Source organism: Bos grunniens, chromosome 6, assembly GCF_055505025.1.
Source record: "Bos grunniens cultivar Pamir isolate PY7600 chromosome 6, Bosgru_T2T1.0, whole genome shotgun sequence".
Lineage (NCBI taxonomy): Eukaryota > Metazoa > Chordata > Mammalia > Artiodactyla > Bovidae > Bos > Bos grunniens.
The window spans coordinates 82,376,762-82,399,274 of NC_141170.1; the positions used below are offsets into that span (position 1 = coordinate 82,376,762).

Genomic DNA, 22,513 nt, shown 5'->3' on the forward strand with positions numbered 1-22,513 from the left:
AGTCACCATCTGCAGTGATTTTGGAGCCCCCCAAAATAAAGTCTGTCACTGTTTCCCCATCTATTTGCTATGAAGATGGGACCAGATGCCATGATCTTAGTTTTCTGAATGTTGAGTTTTAAGCCAACTTTTTCTCTTCTCTTTCACTTTCATCAAGAGGCTCTTGAGTTCTTCTTTGCTTTCTGCCATAAGGGTGGTGTCATCTGCATATCTGAGGTCATTGATATTTCTCCCAGCAATCTTGATTCCAGCTTGTGCTTCATCCAGCCCGGCATTTCACATAATGTACTCTGCATATAAGTTAAATAAGCAGGGTGACAGTATGCAGCCTTGATGTGCTTCTTTCCCGATTTGGAACCAGTCTGTTGTTCCATGTCCAGGTCTAACTGTTGCCTCCTGACCTGCATACAGATTTCTCAGGAGGCAGGTCAGGTGGTCTGGTATTCCCATCTCGTTTAAGAATTTTCCACAGTTTGTTGTGATCCACACAAAGGCTTTGGTGTAGTCAATAAAGCAAAAGTAGATGTTTTTCTAGAACTCTTGCTTTTGCAATGATCCAGTGGATGTTGGCAATTTGGTCTCTGGTTCCTCTGTCTTTTCTAAAACCAGCTTGAGCATCTGGAAGTTCACGGTTCATGTATTGTTGAAACCTGGCTTAGAGAATTTTGAACATTGCTTTGCTAGCATGTGAGATGAGTGGAATTGTGCAGTAGTTTGAACATTCTTTGGCATTGCTTTTCTTTGGGATTGGAATGAAAACTGACCTTTTCCAGTCCTATGGCCACTGCTGAGTTTTCCAAATTTGCTGGCATATTGAGTGCAGCACTTTCACAGCATCATCTTTTAGGATTTGAAATAGCTCAACTGGAACTCCATCACCTCTACTAGCTTTGTTTGTACTGATGCTTTCTAAGGCCCACTTGACTTCGCATTCAGGGATATCTGGCTCTAGGTGAGTGATCACATCATCGTGGTTATATGGGTCATGAAGATCTTTTTTGTGTATCTTTGTTGTGATCTCTTCTGTGTATTCTTTCCACCTCTTTTTAATCTTTTCTGCTTCTGATAAGTCCGTACCATATCTGTCCTTTATTGTGCTCATCTTTGCATGAAATGTTGTCTAGGTAGTTCTAGTTTTCTTAAAGAGATCTCTAGTCTTTCCCATTCTATTGTTTTCCTCTATTTCTTTGCATTGATCACTGAGGAAGGCTGCTTTATCTCTGCTTGCTATTCTTTGAAACTCTACGTTCACATGGGTATATTTTTCCTTTTCTCCTTTGCCTTTTGCATCTCTTCTCTTCACAGCTATTTGTAAGGCCTCCTCAGACAACCATTTTGCCTTTTTACACTTCTTTTTCTTGGGGATGGTCTTGATCCCTGCCTCCTGTACAATGTCATGAACCTCAGTCAATAGTTCTTCAGGCACTCTGTCTATCAGATTTAATCTCTTGAATCTATTTGTCACTTCCACTGTATAATCATAAGGGATTTGATTTAGGTCATACCTGAATGGTCTCGTGGTTTTCCCTACTTTCTTCAATTTAAGTCTGAATTTGGCAATAGGAGTTCATAATCCGAGCCACAGTCAGCTCCCAGTCTTGTTTTTCTGACTGTATAGAGCTTCTCCATCTTTGCCTGCAAAAAATATAATCAATCTAATTTCAGTATTGACCATCTGGTGACGTCCATGTGTAGCATCTTCTCTTGTGTTGTTGGAAGAGGGTGTTTGCTATGACCAGTGCATTCTCTTGGGAAAACTCTGTTAGCCTTTGCCCTGCTTCATTTTTTACTCCAAGGCCAAATTTGCCTGTTACTCCAGGTAATTCTTGACTTCCTACTTTTGCATTCCACTCCCCTATAATGAAGAGAACATCGTTTTGGATGTTAGTTCTGGAAGGTTGGTCTTGTAGGTCTGGTAGGTCTTCATGGAACTGCTCAGCTTCAGTTTCTTCAGCATTACTGATTGGGGCATAGACTTGGATTACTGTGATATTGAATGGTTTGCCTTGGAAATGAACAGATTATTCTGTCGATTTTGAGATTGCACCGAAGTACTGCATTTTGAACTCTTTTGTTAATTATTGTGTTAATTATTGGGGTCGCAAAGAGTCAGACATGACTGAGCAACTAAATTGAGTGCTGTTTTATATTACACACCTAGTATTTATTTATCTTATAAATTGAAGTATGTGCTTTTTGACTGCCTATTGCCAATCCCCGATCCCCTCACCCCCTGCCTCTGGTAATAACAAATCGATCTCTTTTTTCTATGAGCTTTTTTGTTTTATTCTTAAGTATATTAATTTACAACACTATTTTAATTCCTGGTACACAACATAGTGATTTATATTTCTATAATTTTGAAATGATCACCACAACGAATCTAGCTACCATCTGTCACCACGCAAATATACTACATAATTAATGACTAAGACCTAGGAATCTTAAAAAGACACCAGTATCTCCAGAGATTCTGATTTAACTTGTTTAGAGTGTAACTTGGCGTTCAGGATTTTTGAAAGCTCTGGTGATCCAAAGTGCAGCCAGAGTTGGATACACTGACCTACACCAATTTTTTCTTTTGAGGCTGTACGTAATTCTAAGGCATGGAAAATCGGTGCTTTTTCTTGGGTCTTTATGTTTGATTTTGAGATTGTAGTTTATCCAAGGCATCTGTGGTTTGTTGGACTTGGGGTGAAGAATGAGAAAATAGTAACATGTTTATATTTTAAGTATGTGTTTGTGTCTGTGTTCAGCTGCTCCTTGGAGTGGGGGAAGCAATTAAAATTTACATAATGACTGGTTTTAAGACCATGGTGGAGAGATAGTCTTGTTTGTGTGTTCTCAAGTGTCTGTTTTGTCTTACAGTTTTTCTCTATGCAGTTCAAGATGGCTTTTGTTCTCTTAACAGATTTCTGTGGTCATTTTTGTTACAACACTTATCAAAAACCAGATGATCATAAACTTGGGCAAACGTCTCTAGTCTGTTACATGCCTTCTTCCTTTCCCCTTATAATGCTGTCTTAACTCATCACTCAGAAAATAACCAAGAAAATTTACTTTGATAGTTGTGTTTTTATGATCATCTGGTTAATGTTTTAATATTGCTTTTTTCCCTCTCTTCTAGTGACAAGTACGGGAGACATAAAGCACTTTAAATTTTTCTCTAGTTCTAGATCATGATTAGATTTGGGGAAAATAAGTTGAAAAACAGCAATTTTAGGAAAAGTGCTTATTATGTAGCACTGTGCAGCATTTGGGGATTTAAAGGCCATTATTGATATGTCTTTTATCTTTATTGTGAATTTATAGCTGTGTACTTTGAGCAAGACATTAAGAGGCATTACATTTTCACAGATTATTTACAATATAGATGGTATAGACTTTTTATAATGCATATTGTTGGAGTTTGGTGAACAGTTAAGCAAATGATTAGTAATTTAAAAACCCTGATGTTATGGTGATTCAAAGCAGAGGGAGAAAGAAATCTGAAGCGGTCCTCTTGGTGTGGTTTCCCTGGGGAGGGTACTGAAGGGCCATCCTGGCTCCACAGCGCCCCATGAGGTCGGCTGAGGCACTGAGCTGCAGTTCAGCTTCCCCTTCTTCCCGATCCTGCCTCCTTCATCCTCAGGAAATATTCTAGAACTCCTCCCAACCCCAAACTTCAAACATAAATCTCAGGTTCAGAGTCTGTTTCCCGGGTGTAAATCCTTATGGAGGCAGGGGGGCTGAGGCCTGGCACCACGTCCCCAGCTGCCACTGACAGGAAGGGAGTGAGGCCAGCGCCCAGGGCAGTTCCTGGAGGTCAGTGCAGCTCGGGCAGTCCAGAGCTTACACTGAGGCAGCTGGTGGGGTGAGTGGTCCGTTCTGAAGGGAGAGAGGACCTGGGTGGCGCACCCCCGCTCCTGTACATAAGTGAAACACAAAGTGGGAGATATATGGGGAAAGGGAGATGAGAAAAAGTCCCTGCTGTTCCGTAATTTTTTTTTTTGCTGTCATATTTAATCCCTCAGAATTCTTCTCCTGCTGTTGACTTCAGGATGATGAACCAAGCACATTACACCAGTTTAATAAATGATGAAACCATAGCAGTTTGGAGACAAAAGCTCTCAGAACACAACAATGCAAATACAATCAAGTATGTGGTTGCTTGTTTTCAGTTCTTTTCAAAGTGTATTGGAATTTCCAACTTAGTGATTTTCCCCTGCTTCCATCTTGAGGTTGTGAATATAAATGGCGTTTTGCATTTGAGGGGTCATTTTTTGGGCACACATCTGGTGCCCTTAGCCTGAAATAATGTAGTAAGTTCTCCCCATTTTCTTACAAGGTGTATTCCTCAACGTGCTTTGTTTGGACCTTAAAAATCCTAACTGATGAAGCCCTGAGTTGGCCTTTCTGCCAAGAAAGCTTAGTGTTATTGTTGTTTAATTCCAAGAGTTTTCTTCATATGCTTGTTCCGAAGCATTCCAATCTAAGCTTATTTTATTTAATCAGAATAATTTAGCATTTTCATACTCAAAATGATTACATGAGATAGAGAAAAAAGTACAGTTAAAGGATTGAGTCCTTTCAGCAAGTGTATTTCATTCTTAAAAAAGGTTTTTTTTTAAATTTTTATATATATGTTTTTAATTTTTATATTTTTACACATTGTATTGGCTTTCCTCAGTTTTTCCATTTTTCGACAGAAGCTGATTCTTGGGTATGAATGAATCTGATTGTGTACTAGGTGATAGTTGTTCCCAGATACGTATATAAAGCATTTTACTTTATGAAATAGATTGTAGGGGGGGCAAATTGCCTGAGCCCTTGGACACACCAGCTTTTTGAGTGGGGGATCATTGGGAATGCCCGAGAGCACCTCTGTGACAGTCCTCAGAAGCCCTCTAAGCTTGGTGACTCTGCCAGGGAGTTCAGTCTGGAAGGGGCAGAGAACAGGCTGGGAGGACTAGACTCACTGGGAAGATAGGGGTGTAGGGGCACTGAGACTCCCTTGGCTGGGACTTTACTAGTTCTGTTTTCTTATTTACAAGCAATAGGATATAAGGAATGATCTCCAAAGATCCTTCCTGACCTGGCTCCTGTGATTAACAGAAGTTAACTGTGATCCCCTCCTCGACTGTATATTTGTTTTGTTCCTTCCCTTTTCCTTATACTAAATAAAAGGGTTCAAGCTTCCTGACATGTAGTATCACTGTGGGTCCTCAGAAACTAGCAGTTTCCCCCCAGAAAATCTGAGTAATAGGAATAAAAACTTAACTTCACTCATTTGTAGTTTCTTTCTAAGATGGGCAATAAAACAGAAGGAAGTATTTGTTCAGTTATTAGTTTGCAGAGATACTTTCTGTGTTGGTAAATAACAGCTCAGCTTATCTTTTTTGGTTTTATTTTGGGTTCGTGTTTGGAGGTGAGGGGGGAAGTGTCTTAGACGGTTGGTGGGAGGAAAGTCCAAGGTCATTATTAGGCCTGAGAGTTTTCTTTTGGCAACTTTAATACTCTTTATTTTAACATGATTTACGGATAATGTAAGTTCTTGTCCGTTTTGAGACAGGACACTGTTTTCCAAGGCTTCACCTGGGTAAGAAGGAGCAGCTATTATGGAAACTCTGGAATAGAGGAGTAATATATTGCTGATGCTTAAATGACCATTTATTTATACTTATTAAAGACTTCTTTCCCGTTTTTCTTTCTGAGCAGTGGTGTTGTTCAGATATTATCTTCTGCGGCCTGTTGGAATGGAAGTTTTCTTGAGAAAAAGTAAGTGACTTAGTCTTAAAATACCCACATGTGATGCAGGTGCTTACTCAGCAAAGGCTGAGAAAGGCTTGTGTTCTCTTTGCTGGTGGTTGGCCTTAACTCAGTGGGTAAGCTTACGATTGGCACAGCAACAGAAGTGCCTGATGGTGGTGAGAGGACACCAGGAAGGGTAGTGCTGATTCATGCCTAGCTGGCAGAGAAGCAGATCACCAAGAGAGAGGCAGTATCTCAGAAAGGGTTGGTGTAATCAAAAGTAAGATTTTTCAGGCTATTCCAAGATGTTAATAATATTTGTTCTTAAATTCTTTTTTTTAAAAAAAAATATATTTTATTGAAGTGTAGTTGACTTTGCAATGTTTCAGGTACACAGCAAGGTGATTCAGTTATACAGATACACATATATTATTTTTGAAATTATTTTCCATCATAGGTTACTAAAAAATATTGACTATATTTCCCTCTGATATACAGTAGACCTTTCTTGCTTGTTGCATATCTATTTTTTAATTAGAAATCTAACATTCTGTTCATACTAAGTCAGACAAGTCAAATCAGAATGTCAAAATTCTTTTAGTTAGGCAAGAATTCATACGTTTTCTAAAATATATATTATACATGTTTATATGTATATGTATACAAAAGCTCTTCTACTATACTTAATAAGGGCTTGAGAAAGAACAGAAAAAAAAGAGATGGAGAAGTTGGAGAACATAAACTAAATGAAACGGGACCATTGAATATGTAATAGAAAAAGTGAAACAAACTAGATAAAAGTAAAAAGATCATCATATAGTCCAGTTGTTTATAAACATGACTGCTCATTAGAAACATCTGGAGCTCTGGAGAAAAAAGCGATACCTGAGCATTTGTAGTTTTCCAAAAGTTTCAAGCTAATTCTGATATGCCCCTGGATTTTTTAAAGTGATTACAGGTTTTTCTATTAGATCCTAGTTTTGTTGATATAGAATTTTATTATTTTTCTATTGACCAGTCATGATACAATGGTATTAAGTGAGTGATAGTTACATAGTCACAATAGCAAAAGATGTTAATCAGTTTTCACAATTAGTAGCCAAACAAAGAGAAGGAAATGGCAACCCACTCCAGTGTTCTTGCCTGGAGAATCCCAGGGACGGGGGAGCCTGGTGGGCTGCCGTCTGTGGGGTCGCACAGAGTCAGACACGACTGAAGTGACTTAGCAGCAGCAGCAGCAGCATAGGTGCCATACTGATTCTGTCACTGTCTTATGTTACTTCACTGTTGTATGTGATGAATAAAAGAAATGTTTTGGCTTCTCACTACAATCTCAGTAGCTTCTGGTGTGAACAACTCAATCCAGAAATGATTCTCAAGATATTGTAATTTCTGTTTAGGGTAGTATTCTTCAGTCTCAAAACAAAAATAAAAGATAATTACAATTGCAAGCCATAATGGGAGCATGATTAACTTAACAATATAAATAACTACAATTTGAGGGGAGTATCAAGCAGAATGATGTGGTAGGTGAAAGTGCATACATGCACTTGTTTTCATCCACCCAGCTAGTGTATGTCTTTTAGTTGGTGCTTTTAATCTATTTACATTTAAGGTAATTATTGATATGTATGATCCTATTACCATTTTCTTAATTATTTTGGATTAATTTTCTGTAGGTCTTTTCCTTCTCTTGTGTTTGCTGCCTAGAGAAATTCCTTTGGCATTTGTTGTAAAGCTCGTTTGCTGATGCTGAATTCTCTTAACTTTTGCTTGTCTGAAAGCTTTTGATTTCTCTATCAAATCTGAAGGAGAGTCTTGTGGGGTAGAGTATTCTTGGTTGAGGTTCTTCCCTTTTATCACTTTAAATGTATCATGCCATTCCCTTCTGGCTTGTAGAGTTTCACATCAGCAGATAGCCTGATGGGAGTTCCCTTGTGTGTTATTTGTCATTTTTCCCTTGTTGCTTTTAATATTTTATCTCTGGTCTTTAATTTTTGTCAGTTTGATTACTGTGTGTCTGGGTGTGCTCCTCCTTGGGTTTATCCTGCCTGGGACTCTCTGTGCTTCTTGGACTTGGTTGACTATTTCCTTTCCCATGTTTGGGAAGTTTTTAGCTATTATCTCTTCAAATATTTTCTCAGGTCCTTTCTCTACTCCTTCTGGGACCCCTATAATGCGAATGTTGGTGTGTTTAATGTTGTTCCAAATATCTCTTAGGCTGTCTTCATTTCTTTTCTTTCATTTTTCTATGTTCTGTTCTGTGGCAATGATTTCTACCATTCTGTCCTCCAGGTCATTTATTATTCTGCCTCATTACTCTGCAATTGATTCCTTCTAGTGTATTATTCATCTCTTTTTCTTTGTTCTTTAGTTCTTGTAGGTCTTTGGTAAACATTTCTTGCATCTTCTCAATCTTTGCGTCCATTCTTTTCCCAAGATCCTGAATCATATTCACTATCATTATTCTGAACTCTTTTTCTGGAAGATTGCCTGTCTCTACTTCATTTAGTTGTTTTTCTGAGATTTTACTTTGTCCCTTCATCTGGGATATAACTTTCTGCTCTTTCATGGTGATTAACATTCTGTAACATGGTTTTTGTTTTAGCTGCTGTGAGACTGTGCTTCTTCTTGCTTCTTCTGTCTGCCCTCTGATGGATGAGGCTAAGAGGCTTATGTAAGCTTCTTGATGGTAGGGACTTGTGATGGGAAAAACTGCATCTTGCTCTGGTGAGCAGGACCTTGCTCAGTAAAGCTTTAATCCAATTATCTGCTGATGGGTGGGGTTGCACTCCTATCCTTGTAGTTTTTTGACCTGAGGCAACTTATCCCGGGGTCTAAAAGCTGTATGGTAGGGTTAATAGTGGACTCCATAAGGGTTTACACCAAGGGGGACCTTCCAGTGCCCTTGTCCCTGTGGTGAGCCCCTGCTGACCCACACCTCCACCGGAGGCCCTCCAGCACTAGCAGGCAGTTTCAGTTCAGTCTTCGGTGGGGTCACTGCTCCTCTCCTCCCAGTCTTGGAAGGCATGCATTTTGTTTGTGCCCTCCAAGACCAGAATCTGTTTCCCCCAGTCCTCTGGAAGGCCTATAATCAAATCCTAGTGGCCCTGAAGGCCATATTCCATGGGGATTCCTAGTCCCTTAGTTGGATCTCCAGGCTGGGAAGCCTCACATGGGGTTCAGAACCTTCACAATAGTGTGAGACTTTCTTTTTTATTGTTGTTCTCCAGTCTGTGAGTCACCACCTGGCAGGTATGAGATTTGATTTTATTATGATTGCATCCCCACCTAACATCTTGCTGTGGTGGCTTTTTTGTCTTTGGACATGGGGTATCTTTTTTTTGGTGGGTTCCGGCATCCTCCTGTTGATGGTTGTTCAACAGCTAGTTAAAATTTTGGTGATCTCACAGGAGGAGATGAGCGCATGTCCTTTTTACTCTGCCATCTTGAACTGGAAGTGGACAATTCTGTTCTTAAATTCGTATTTCTTTAAATAATCTCTCTGTTTCTTTGACTCCTTTCCCATGGTTTTTTCTTTCTCAAAAAAGAATGAATTTAGGGAAAGTTCCAAGAAGGCTCCAGGGATTCCTTGGACTCAGGGCCAGCCCAGCCTACCAGAAAATTGCATTTGGCCTAAACTCCCAGGTTGTAAATAGTGTTTCCTTGCTAGGCCTTATCCCCTCTGCAGATATTGTGGCCACAGAAGGGTCTCGTCATGGGTTTTGATCTTTGGTGATCCCAAGTCCCAACCTTTTCACCATCCTTTTTCTGTCTGTGGCAAGGCTAATGAAATCCCATGAAGACAGACTTCAGTTCTGTGTGTCAGTTGCACCCCCTTACCCCCTCCCCAATTCTGTCCCTAACTGGGTTGTAAGAGGTTGCTTCAGGAACTCTGTTCAGTTACAATTAAAGATTGCAAAGTCATTTGTATCATTAGGGCAGCTGAAATGAGCTCATCCAACTAATTTCAGAATCAATACTTAGCCTTTTCCTCCAGGGAAAAAATTCTGTGTTGATGTTGGTCTTTTAGAACAGTGATTCTCAACCAGGCTGATTTGTTTCCCAGGGGACATTGAGCATTGTCTCTTGACATGTTTTGGTTGTTACTGTGGTGGTGAGTATACTACTGGAATCTAGTGAGCAAAGGCCACGGGTGCTGCTAAGCATCTCACAATCCCACCCACCCAACAAAGAATTATCTGACAACCACAAAAGTCAGCAATCCCAAGGTTGAGAAACCTTATTCTAGAAGGACAATTTTTATGAAAGTTGGGAATGGCTTTTGTTAGATTGCTGCTGCTGCTGCTAAGGCGCTTCAGTCGTGTCTGACTCTGTGCGACCCCATAGACGGCAGCCCACCAGGCTCCCCCGTCCCTGGGATTCTCCAGGCAAGAACACTGGAGTGGGTTGCCATTTCCTTCTCCAATGCATGAAAGTGAAAAGTGAAAGTGAAGTTGCTCAGTCGTGTCTGACTCCTAGCGACCCCATGGACTGCAGCTTACCAGGCGCCTCCATCCATGGGATTTGCCAGGCAAGAGTACTGGAGTGGGTTGCCATTGCCTTCTCCATTTGTTAGATTATCCAGCCTTAATTTGTTAGTTGCTCAGTGGTATCATGTCTGACTCTTTGCCACTGTATGGCCTGTGGCCTGCCAGGCTTCTCTGTCCATGAGATTTTCCAGGCAAGAATACTGGAGTGGGTTGCCATTTCTTCTCCAGGGGATCTTCCCCACCCAGGGATCAAACCCACATCTCCTGTGTCTCCTGAATTGGCGGGCAGATTCTTTACCCCTGAGCCACCTGGCAATTCCCAAAGACCAGTTTAACAAAGCATAAATACATGTAGATAAAGTCTTTTGATTTTTCTTAGCAGCATAGCAGAAGGTACTTCTAAGCATATGGAAGGCTGCATATGGGATAGCAGAAACAATTTCTATGTTTTGGGCAAATTTATTTATAGAACAATAGTGCAAAAGATTCAACAAACAGAAAGCCGAAGTAACTCCTCTTGATTGACAATTTATATGCATTGATTCCAATGCATATAATTATATAATTACAATTTTTTCACGTTAGGAACTCTGCTTCTGTTTTTATAAATTGTAATATTGCCAAGAGATGACATTAAAACTATCTGAATATGTTTGTTACACATAAGCAGAAGTCTGTTTTGCAAGTAGTTCTTTTGTAATTAGTAGATGTGGTATGTTTAAGAGTGGAAATATAAGAGACATTCTTTAAATCTCTAAAAGGCTGAAAGTTTATTTAAAACAGAAAAATGATTAGTTGTTAGGAAGTTAAAGACAGTTGTTGTTCAGTCATGTTTGACTTTTTGCGACCACATGGCTTGCAGCATGCCAGGCTGCCCTGTCCTTCACCATCTCCCAGAGTTTGCTCAAACTCAAGTCCATTGAGTTGGTGATGCCATCCAACCATCTTGTCCTCTGTTGTTCCCTTCTCCTCCCTCCGCCAACCTTTCCCAGTATCAGGGTCTTTCCCAATGAGTTGGCTGTTCTCATCAGGTGGCCAAAGTATTGGAGCTTCAGCATCAATCCAAGGAATATTCAGGATAAAATTAGTCCTGGAGTGAATGTACTTATATTCCTTATGTTAACTGAGTAATACACTAACTTTGCATTTATTATAGATCCGATATTAAAAAAAAAAAACTTGCTTTGAACTTGATATTTGTTAATGAGTGGGCCACATTGCACAAGGGGTGTTTTTTGTACGTAGGCACAGCGTCTGCCTTTGGTTCAAAGTACCACAATGACAGAAAGAGGCAAAAATACAAGAGTTAATCAGAAAAATAACATTCTGCCAATAAATTTCAAGAGAGTCTCACAGTAAGATGATGATCCTTATACTTTAATGACTTAAATTGTAAGATCATCTTGAAAAAGGGATTCAGAGAGATTTATTCTGTTGGGTTTCCCCAAAGTTAATGTTTTCGTGCATCTTGTCTGCCAGGTGAAATTTAGATTGGATCAGTATGTGCAAACTATATGTTGACTATTTTATAATTCATCCCTATCAGAATGTTTGCTTTGTTTTTCTTCTATTACATGTTTTTTTTTCCTTTTTGTTTAGAATTGACGAGCATTTTAAAACAAGTCCCAAAATCCCTGGAATTGATCTGAACTCAACTAGAGTGTTATTTGAGAAGTTGATGAACTCTCAGCACTCCATGATTCTAGAACAGGTATTTTTTTACTTCTATAAAGTATATGCTTAAAATGCATTTTTGCATTGAAATAAGTCAACTTTCAAGAAGAAAAAAAAGAGTAAGATGAAAAGGCAAAAGTCTTGTATAAATGTTAACTCTGTAAAATACATTAGGAATTTGTCCTAACTTTAAATTTTCTATTTAGCTTAAAGTTTTCTAAGGAAATCCCCACCCCCTAGAGTATAAGGTTGGCAAGGGCAGGGACCTTTGGCTTTTCTTTTCACTGATGTATTCTGATTGCCCAGACTGGTGCCTGGCTCGTAGATGTTCCTGAGTGCATACTGAATGAATAAGAGTTGAGAGTCTCTCAAATAATTTATGAGTTTAGAGATCAGGTAATTAGATTGAATTTCTCATTACTCTTTTCTCTCATACAGATCTTAAATAGCTTTGAAAGTTGCCTGATTCCTCAGTTATCAAGTTCACCACCAGATGTTGAAGCGATGAGAATCTACTTAATACTCCCAGAGTTTCCCCTGCTCCAGGATTCCAAGTATTACATAACGTTGACTATCCCCCTGGCTATGGCCATTCTGCGGCTGGATACAAACCCCAGCAAAGTCTTAGGTGAATTTGCTGCACAGTACCGGAAGTTTCTGCTTCATATTTTATTAGTGTGACCATTGGCTCCTGTTGGATTGAGATCCAAGATTTGTTATCATTTAATACCCGTAACACTTAAACATTTCTTTCTTTGCTATTAATTTCTAATTTCAAGCCATATTTTCAGTTTAAACAAATTGAACCATTATTTAGGTTATTTGAAACAGTTTACACCAGACTTATCTTGATTTTTAAATATTCACAAAGTTAGATTATTTGACTTAATTTTTTTTCCTCCTGTGCTTGCTAGTGGTTAATAGTGTCTCAAGTATTACTGTCCATCTGTTGTTCTTTCTCTTATAATTAATTTAGGGGGTGGGAGTGAAATGAACATTGTGGTGTGATACACAGGTCTCCAGAAAAGGAGAGGAAGAAAATGACCTAGTGGAGACTTACCAAATGTTTGTTTTGTTTTTCTTTTTTAGGACAGTTGAGTCCACACTGATTTTTGCAGGCTACGGACACTTTGCTGAGATAAGAACCTTCCGTTCCTCAGTGAATTGGAGAGTGTCTCTCATGGGAGTAGCGCCTGAGATGTTTTTATTAATCAAATGCAGAAAATCTGTCACCTGGCTTTTTCTTTTCATTTATTTTTTTTTTCCTGGTAATTTTTTTTAGATGTTCACTGCAGCTCAGTAACTTCTGTGTTCCATATGGACTAGGCTGTTACTTGAGTGTGGTCTCCCCACGAGTAGAGACCTGTATTGCTCAGGATGGAATACTGTCTTTTCTGTATTGCTCCCATCTTTGTAGAAGATACAAACACAGAAATAATCATGAATATGTTAGTCCTTAATTTTTTTTTAAGCTCACAAGCTCTTTGGGGTATATTTTCTCAGGTATTTTAGTAAACTGTGAGATAGAGATGGCAATCTCTGAAGGAATATTACCTGACTTTTAAGTTTTTTTTAAATTATTTTATTATTATTTATTATTTTGATTTTCTCAGAATAGCACAAAAAGATCAGAATAGTTCAGTTTTACACTTAGTTTTTAAATTCTAATCATAGAAATTGAAAAGAATACTTCAAAGAAGAGAAAACACTGCAAGTAACCATCACACAAATTCACGATGATCAATATTTTGCCCTTTTAGTTTTCTCCATTCTCCCTACCACTACCTTGTAATCTTTTCTGGAATACACTTGAAAAATCTTGGACATTCTATTACTTCATCCTATAAGTATGTCAGTGTGACTGAGTTTGTTTCTGACAAAGTAAAACCAGTGGTATAGTCTTCTTGTCTGGTTATGAGAAAGTATTGTTTGTTAAGAAACAGAAATATGTAGTTTTTCAACTCATGATGCCTCTTGAAAGGAAGGACTGGCTGCCATATTTGGTGCTGCATCTGGGTGTGTGGTCCTCGGCATCTCTGGTGCAGGACCTAAGTGGGGGCTGAGAAGGGGGCTGAAAGGCCAGGATCTGTGGATGCTCCTGCCCAAAGTATACGCCTGAGCATCTTGACCACAAATGTCCCTGAGACTGAAATTTTAGATTAGCCTTCTGATTGAGTCCTTGAGGGAAACAATCAGATGAAGCTTCATAAAAAAGCTCCAAGGTTCTCCTGCAGCCACCACTGTCTCTGGAAATGCTTTAATGGATTCTTTTTAAAGTCAGTTTTGGGAAACTGTGTTTTAGACTAATGCTTATCTTCTAGCTGGAGCAGTTTTTAGTTAGTAGACAGAAGACATACATACTTGATCAAGATCACATGTTGAAATATATCTTTTTTTTCTTTTCTAAAGATAACTGGTGGTCTCAGGTATGCCCGAAATACTTCACGAAACTGGTAAACCTCTATAAAGGTGCAGTCGTTTATCTGCTGAGAGGAAGAAAGACATTCTTAATCCCTGTACTGTTTAACAATTATATTACAGCAGCTCTCAAGCTCTTGGAGAAGTTGTACAAGGTAAGCATAGAGAAGACCCAGAGGGGAGAGGGGTGGAGAGAGAGTAGGATGAAATGATCTACCCGCATGTTCAGTGGGAAGCTCTTTTCCAGGCATCTGGGTCTTAACTGTCCTTGTTTCGTTCTTCATCAGGTAAATCTTAAAGTGAAACATGTGGAATATGACACATTTTACATTCCTGAGATTTCCAGTCTCGTGGACATTCAGGAAGACTACCTCATGTGGTTCTTGCATCAAGCAGGAATGGTAAGAATTCATGTGAAGCATATCTTAAAGCTTTACTCTTTTCTCAGAGCACAAGGACAAGAAAAAAAAATCTGAGCTCTATAATTTGTCCTTGACTTTGATGTTAATGTCACACCTGTGCTTTACTGACTGGCTTTTGCATTCTTAAAACACTGAAGTACTTTGAGTAATCATAAGTACTCATAAGCAGTCGACTACAAATGGGTAGTCACCCGAATGGCATAATTTTAATTAGTTGCCAACATTAAAAAAAAATCAAGGTATCTGAAGTAGTCAAACTCATAGAAACATAAAGTAGAAAAGTGGTTGCCAGGGTCTAGTGAGGAGAAATTGAAGAGTTTTTTTTAATGGGTTTAGACCTTTTTTAAAAAATGAAGTATAGTTGATTTACAATATCGTGTTAGTTTCAGGTACACAGCAAAGTGATTCATCTTTCTATATCTATAACTATGTTCCTTTTCAGATTCTTTTCCCTTATAGAGTATTACAAAATATTGAGTATAATTCCCTGTGCTATTACAGTAGGTCCTTGTTATCTGTTTCATATATAGTGGTGTGTACATGTTAATCTCAGACTCCTAATTTATCCTTCCCCCACCATGCCCGTTTGGTAACCATGAATTTGTTTTCTAAGTCTGTGAGTGTGTGTTATAAATATGTCCATTTGTATCAATTTTTAGATTCCACATGTAAGTGAAATCACGTGATATTTGTCTTTTTCTGTGTGGTTTACTTAGTATAATAATCTCTAGGACTTTCAGTTTTGCAGGATGAAAAAATTCTGGAGATTCATTGCACAATAATGGAAATGTATTTGAGACTAATGAATCTAACACGGTAAAGATGGTAAACTTTGTGTCTTTTACCACAATTTAAAAAGTCAAGGAACATAAAATGAATTTCTGGCCTTTCTTGAGACCTGGAAGACCTGGCAGCATGACCTGTCTCCCAGATGGTGCCAGCTGGCTGGAGTTCAATAGGGGCTCTTTAGATGTGGCTTATACATGCCAGAGTCCCCACTGCAGTTTGATTTTGACATTGAGGAAAGGATCATTTGCTATTATCTTCATCTAACAGCTAGTCAACTTGAGTCATCTTATGTCAGCTGCCTGAACCCTACAGGATGCCTGGTTTGGGATTATGTGTGTGAAAATGTCACATATCCCTGACCTAGTTCTCGCTTACATTACAACTGTGGGTTTGCCTGCCACCCTTGAGTTGGCTATATAGTTTGTTTGTAGACTGGCTTGGGATATATGCAAGGCTTTTTAGGATCACCCATCTGTGGATTATGTATAAATTTGAGTGATGTCAGAAAACAGAGTGATGATATGGTTATTTAGTGAAGCCATGCAGAGCAGACACGTTTGAGATGAGTCCTTGCCAATTTAACAGTTTGATCACTGACATTTAGGCAATATTTTCCTATACCCTGCAGGGATTTTGGAGGTCAGTTTTTGTCATTGTTTAGTCACTAAGTTGTGTCCAACTCTTTTTTTGACCCCGTGGACTGTAGCCTACCAGGCTCTTCTGTTCATGGGATTTCCCAGGCAAAAATACTGGAGTGGGTTGCATTTGCTTCTCAAGAGGATGTTCCCTAACCCAGGGATTGAACCCACATCTCCTACATTGGCAGGTGGATTCTTAATTACTGAACTACCAGGGAAGTCCTTTGGAGGTCAGTAGCGGTTTTCCAAAAGCAAGTCATTTAAATAGGTTTCTTTAAGGAAGATTTTTTTCTTTGTCAAATACCAGATGATCAATGCTGGAGACTACTGAGTGTTTTAATATGGGTTTTGATTACCTTAAAAAGCCAAAATACTTTTCAGAAAAGTGGATAAATCTTCGAAATGGGTTTACGTAGGCATGGAAGCTAGCAATGAACTCTGTTTTCATCTGCTAATTTAGAAGTTGTAAGCAGACAAACTTCTCTGTTTTATGAATTCATGAATAAATATTCATTGACTCATAAAATGTTAAGAGCTTCAGTAAGTCTTATGAATTATTTAGCCAGCTGCTTTGTTTCTAGGTGAGAAATTGGAGTCTCAGAGAAGCTAAACAGTTTTTCCACCAACTCAGTTAGCTTAAAAGCCAATTGTTCTGACTTCTGATCTACTCTTTCTGTGACTTGGTACTGAATCCTAGTGGACTCTAATTTACTTTGACCCTAAAAAAGAAGTTGTTGGTGTTAAAAATATAGATTATCATGACTGTGGTCTCTGAATGGAGTACTTAAGTGAGCAACTTCTATAACTTTTTTTATTGTTCCTTTCTCTTAATATTTGATAAACAAATATAAGCCTTAAATACCAGCTGCTCATCTCCTCTTCAATAATTAAGGTTTTTACAGAAAGATACAAAATTGGGTAAAATAACGTGACCTTTTGTGATTTCTGTGGAATTTTTTCTGTTATATGATACTATTAGAAATTAAAAGTTTAAATTTCTTGATATCTTGGATTTTAACCTAAAATGCTAAAGCTTTTTCATGTATTTGTTTTTTTTTTTAATTTTTTGAGGTATAATTGACATGTCACATTATTTCAAGTGTATACCATAATGACTTGATATTTACACACACTGAAATGATCACTGTAAGTCTAGTTACTGTCTGTTACCACACATAGTTGCAAATTTTTTTCTTAGATAACTTTTAAGAATTACTCTCTTAGCAACTTTAGCAACTGAAATATGCAGTGCTGTTTTATTCTCTGTAGTCACCATGCTGTACATTATGTTACTGTGACTTGTTTTATGACTGAAAGTCTGTGCCTTTGACCCTCTTCACCCATTTTTCCCACCCTCCATCCCTTCTTCCCTCTGGCAGTCACCTAACCTGTCTCTTATCTATGAGTTTGTTGTGGTTTTGCTTGTTGAGATTCCAAGCAAATCTTGGAATATATTCACTTCCAAATATAAATAAAATTGTATTGCACTTGTCTTCGTCTGACTCACTTCAAGGTCCATCCAAGTCATTGGAAATGGCAAGATTCCATTCTTTTTGTCTGAGTGTTACTGTTCGTGCACTCAGTAAAGCCAATTTCTGACACCAGGTTGTGGGAAGGAAAATACAGCATTTATTGCAGAGTGCCAAGCAAGGAGCCCAGGGCAGCTAGTGTTCAAAACACCTGAACTCCCTAGTGGGCTTCAGGAAAGCATTTTAATGGCCACAGGAGGGAAGGGAGTTGCAGGGTGTGTAATCAGCCCATGCCCAAATCTGGTTGATGGTGAGGTAAGAGGGCAGTGTCATTGTCAATCCTCGGACTCCAGTACGTCTGGGGGCTGTGTGCTCATGGTCGTCAGGTAGTAATTTCTTGGCATTTGGTGGGGATTTTAGTATCTGCTGCACAGCTCAGGAAATGTGCTCCAGGTACCGTTATCTAGGTCCTTCAGAAAGGAGCTAAAACAGAGGATGGTGGGAGGGGTCTGTTCTAGAAAGGCCCCATAACGTCAGGCTTGGTTAAGTGAGTAATATTCCACTGTGTATGCCTTATCTTCTTTCTCCATCCATATATCTATGGACGCTTAGGTTGTTTCCATATCTTGATTAATAAGGCTGCTCTGAATATGGGGGTACATATATCTTTTTGAATTAGTGTTTTTTGTATTATTTGGATAAGTATCCAGAAGTAGAACAGCTGGATCATATGGTAATTCTATTTTTAATTTTTTGAGGAACCTTCATACAATTTTCCATAGTGGCTGTACCAGTTTAAATTCCTGCCAGCAATGCATGAGGAGTCTCATTTCTCTATATCCTTGCCCAAAATAGTATTTTTTGTTAATAGCAGTTTGGACAGATGTGAGGTGATACCTCAGTATGGTTTTGATGCACTCATCTCACACACTAGTAAAGTAATGCTCAAAATTCTCCAAGCCAGGCTTCAGCAATATGTGAACCGTGAACTTCCTGATGTTCAAGCTGGTTTTAGAAAAGGCAGAGGAACCAGAGACCAAATTGCCAGCATCCGCTGGATCATGGAAAAAGCAAGAGAGTTCCAGAAAAACATCTATTTCTGCTTTATTGACTATGCCAAAGCCTTTGACTGTGTGGATCACAATAAACTGTGGGAAATTCTGAAAGAGATGGGAATACCAGACCACCTGACCTGCCTCATGAGAAATTTGTATGCAGGTCAGGAGGCAACAGTTAGAACTAGACATGGAACAACAGACTGGTTCCAAATAGGAAAAGGAGTATATTGTCAAGGCTGTATATTGTCACCCTGTTTATTTAACTTATATGCAGAGTGCATCATGCGAAATGCTGGGCTGGAAGAAGCACAAGCTGGAATCAAGATTGCTGGGAGAAATATCAATGACCTCAGATATGCAGATGATACCACCTTTATGGCAGAAAGTGAAGAGGAACTAAAAAGCCTCTTGATGAAGGTGAAAGAGGAGAGTGAAAAAGTTGGCTTAAAACTCAACATTCAGAAAACGAAGATCATGGCATCTGGTCCTATCACTTCATGGGAAATAGATGGGGAAACAGTGGAAACAGTGGCAGACTTTATTTTTTTGTGCTCCAAAATCACTGCAGATAGTGACTGCAGCCATGAAATTAAAAGACGCTTAATCCTTGAAAGGAAAGTTATGACCAACCTAGATAGCATATTGAAAAGCAGAGACATTACTTGGCCAACAAATGTCCGTCTAGTCAAGGCTATGGTTTTTCCAGTGGTCATGTATGGATGTGAGAGTTGGACTGTGAAGAAGGCTGAGTGCCGTTAAGAATTGATGCTTTTGAACTGTGGTGTTGGAGAAGACTCTTGAGAGTCCCTTGGACTGCAAGGAGATCCAACCAGTCCATTCTGAAGGAGATCAGCCCTGGGATTTCTTTGGAAGGAATGATGCTAAAGTTGAAACTCCAGTACTTTGGCCACCTCATGCGAAGAGTTGACTCATTGGAAAAGACTGATGCTGGGAGGGTTTAGGGGCAGGAGGAGAAGGGGACGACAGAGGATGAGATGGCTGGATGGCATCACTGACTCGATGGACGTGAGTCTGGGTGAACTCCGGGAGTTGGTAATGGACAGGGAGGCCCGGCATGCTGTGATTCATGGGGTCGCGAAGAGTTGGACATGACTGAGCGACTGAACTGAACTGATGATTAATGAGGTTGAGCATTTTTGCATGTGCCTATTGGCCATCTGTGTGTTGACTTTGGGAAAATGTTAAGGTTCTCTGCCCATTGTCTTTTTTTTTTTATATTGAGTTGTATGAATTCTTTGTGTATTTTGTCAACACCTTATCAGACATATTGTTTGCCAATACCTCTCCCATTCTGTAGGCTGCCTTTTCATATTGTTGATGGTTTCCTTTGCTGTACAGAAGCTTTTTAGTTTGATCTAATTCCCTTATTTATGTTTGCTTTTTTTGTCTTTGATTTTTGAAGTCAGATCCAAAACATCACTGCCAAGACTGATTATCAAGTTGCTTACTACCTATGTTTTCATCTATGAGTTTATGATTTCAGATCTTACATTCTAGACTTTGATCCATTTTCAGCTAATTTTTATATATAGTAAGTAAGTAAGATAGTGATCATTTTGTTCATTTGTACATGCCAGTCCAGTCTTCTCAACACCATTTATTGAAGAGATTGTCCTTTTCCCATTGTGTGATCTTGCCTCCTTTTGATTGAACATATATTCACAGGCTTATTTATGAGCTTTTAAATGATAGTAATGAACAATAAGTGGATTTTCCCCAGCCTTATTGAGGTATAATTAACAAACAAAATTGTAAATATTTGAAGTGTACAGTGTGATGATTTGATGCACATGTACATTGTGAAATGATTGCAAAGATCAAGTTAATGATCACATCCATCACCTCAGAGTTAACCTGTTTCCTGTGTGTCTTAAGAATGCTTAAGATGTATTCTCATCAGGTTTCCAGTGTATAATACTGTGTGACTGTAGTCACTATGCCGTACTTTAATTCCTTAGAACTTACTTGTAACTGAAACGATTGTACCCTTTGACCTACATTTCCCCGTCTCCTCCCCCACCCACCTCTGTCCCCCCATCCTCTAGCAACCATCATTCTTCTTCTATTTCTATGAGATTGGGTGTTTTTTTTTTTTTTAGATACCACATATAAATGACACCATGCAGTATATATCTTTCTCTGTCTGGCTTATTTCAGTTAGCATAATGTCCATTAGTTTTACCCATATTTTTGTAAATGGCAGGATTACCTTCTTTTTTATGACTGAATAATATTTCACCGTGTGTGTGTACATGTTTGTGTGTCTGTGTGTGCATCTCACACTACATGAGATTTATGTGTTAACTTTTTTAGCTTGGTGTAGTAGCCAAGGCAGTATAGTTTACAGTTCAGAGCACGTGCTTTACCGTAGGCAAAAAGAACCGGTTTCAGTCTCAGCTCAGGCCTACTACCTCTGTGACTTTACACATAGTTCCTTAATTTCTGTAAGCCTAGCATCCTCATTTAGAAATGTGAATTCTAACAGTATTGTGAGAATTAAATGGGAAAAAGCATGGAAAGGCCTTACTTTGCCAAGTACTTAATAAGTCCTGAAGTGAAGTGTTAGTCGCTCAGTTGTGTCAGCTCTGTGCAACCCCATAGACTGCAGCCTGCCAGGCTCCTCTGTCCATGGGGATTCTCCAGGCAAGAATACTGGAGTGGGTTGCCATGCCCTCCTCCAGGAGATCTTCCCAACCCAGGGATCGAACCTAGTTCTCCTGAATTGCAGGCAGATTCTTTACCAGCTGAGCTACCAGGGAAGCCTGGTCATAAGCCCTGGTAGCTATTTTTCAGTAGGCAGTCTTGGGCGCCTAATGTATATCACGTGCCTGGTAGTCACTGGGAATGGCGACACCTATGGGATATGGTGGCTGCCTCTGTGACATGCTTAGTGTAGTGAAAAAGGAATTACAAAGAGACACAACACATGTGTGCCAAGAACTGTGGCGTACAGAAGAAACATTCTAAAGTGACTGACTTGTTTATTTTAAAGAAGAGATGGTAGTGGCTTATTTACTTCAATTAATAAACTGCCATCATCTACACTTGGAAACCAGATAAACAGAGCACAGAATGAGTGATGCCGTGGGCTCCCATGGGGCAGCACAAGTGAGAAAGTCAGTGATACAGAGGAAATGCTTCAAAAATAAAGACTAGAGTCTACGTGACATTGGCTGTATGTGTTGTACGGGGCTGTGTTTTGGTGCCAGGATTGTGCACCGCTGTATTTGCCTGCACGCCAGTGGTACTGGGGGCCAGGCGTGCCCACTGAGGGTACAGGAGCACCCGGTGGCAAGCAGGCCCTGAGGCAGAGGCTCCCGTGCTCCCTCCCTGGCACGACAGGCGCTCATGCGGTGACTCTTGTCCCCAGTCACAGCCACAGTTAGGAAAGATTGGCTTGGGATGTAAAAAGATATTCCTAGTTCCCCAGCTCTCCAGTTCTGTATCATGTATTTATTCATTGCTCCTGTTTCATATACTTAAGAAAAATGCTCTTTAAAAAAATCACATGCTCCCCATCCTGAACCCTCCTCCCTCCCAACCTCCCCATACCATCCCCCTGGGCCTTCCCAGCGCACCAGCCCCAAGCATCCAGCATCGTGCACTGAACCTGGACTGAACCTGAGCATGTGATTTTTTTAAAATTAATAAAAAAAAAAAAAAAGATAAGTAAAGTATTAATTTCTTTCATTAAAAAAAAAAAAAAAAGAAAAATGATTTAAGGTGACAGGGACACCCCATTTCAAGCAGGAACACTTGAAATGTGATCTACCAGTGGTACTTTGCTAGTTTTAGGTTTGG

General features: G+C 39.3%; 1 protein-coding gene across 14 annotated transcripts in view; it reads left to right on the plus strand.

Annotated features, from left to right (window-relative positions):
• The window catches only part of HERC3 (HECT and RLD domain containing E3 ubiquitin protein ligase 3), a 198,476-nt gene that overhangs the window by 119,464 nt on the left and 56,499 nt on the right, over positions 1-22,513 (plus strand). For 8 of the 14 annotated variants that reach the window (XR_015165647.1, XR_015165646.1, XM_086406461.1 and 5 more), the window contains exons 11-16: positions 4,014-4,138; positions 5,698-5,757; positions 11,823-11,934; positions 12,336-12,525; positions 14,307-14,470; positions 14,603-14,716. Coding sequence is in view for 9 of the 14 variants with exons in the window: in XM_086406461.1 (XP_086262587.1) it covers positions 4,014-4,138; positions 5,698-5,757; positions 11,823-11,934; positions 12,336-12,525; positions 14,307-14,470; positions 14,603-14,716 (765 nt within the window). In the remaining 5 variants the exon portion in view is untranslated. Of the gene's footprint in view, positions 1-4,013; positions 4,139-5,697; positions 5,758-11,822; positions 11,935-12,335; positions 12,526-12,986; positions 13,166-14,306; positions 14,471-14,602; positions 14,717-15,477; positions 15,554-16,232; positions 16,395-22,513 lie in introns of those variants that run through there. The other 6 variants (XR_015165648.1, XR_015165649.1, XR_015165650.1 and 3 more) reach the window with 4 other exon arrangements.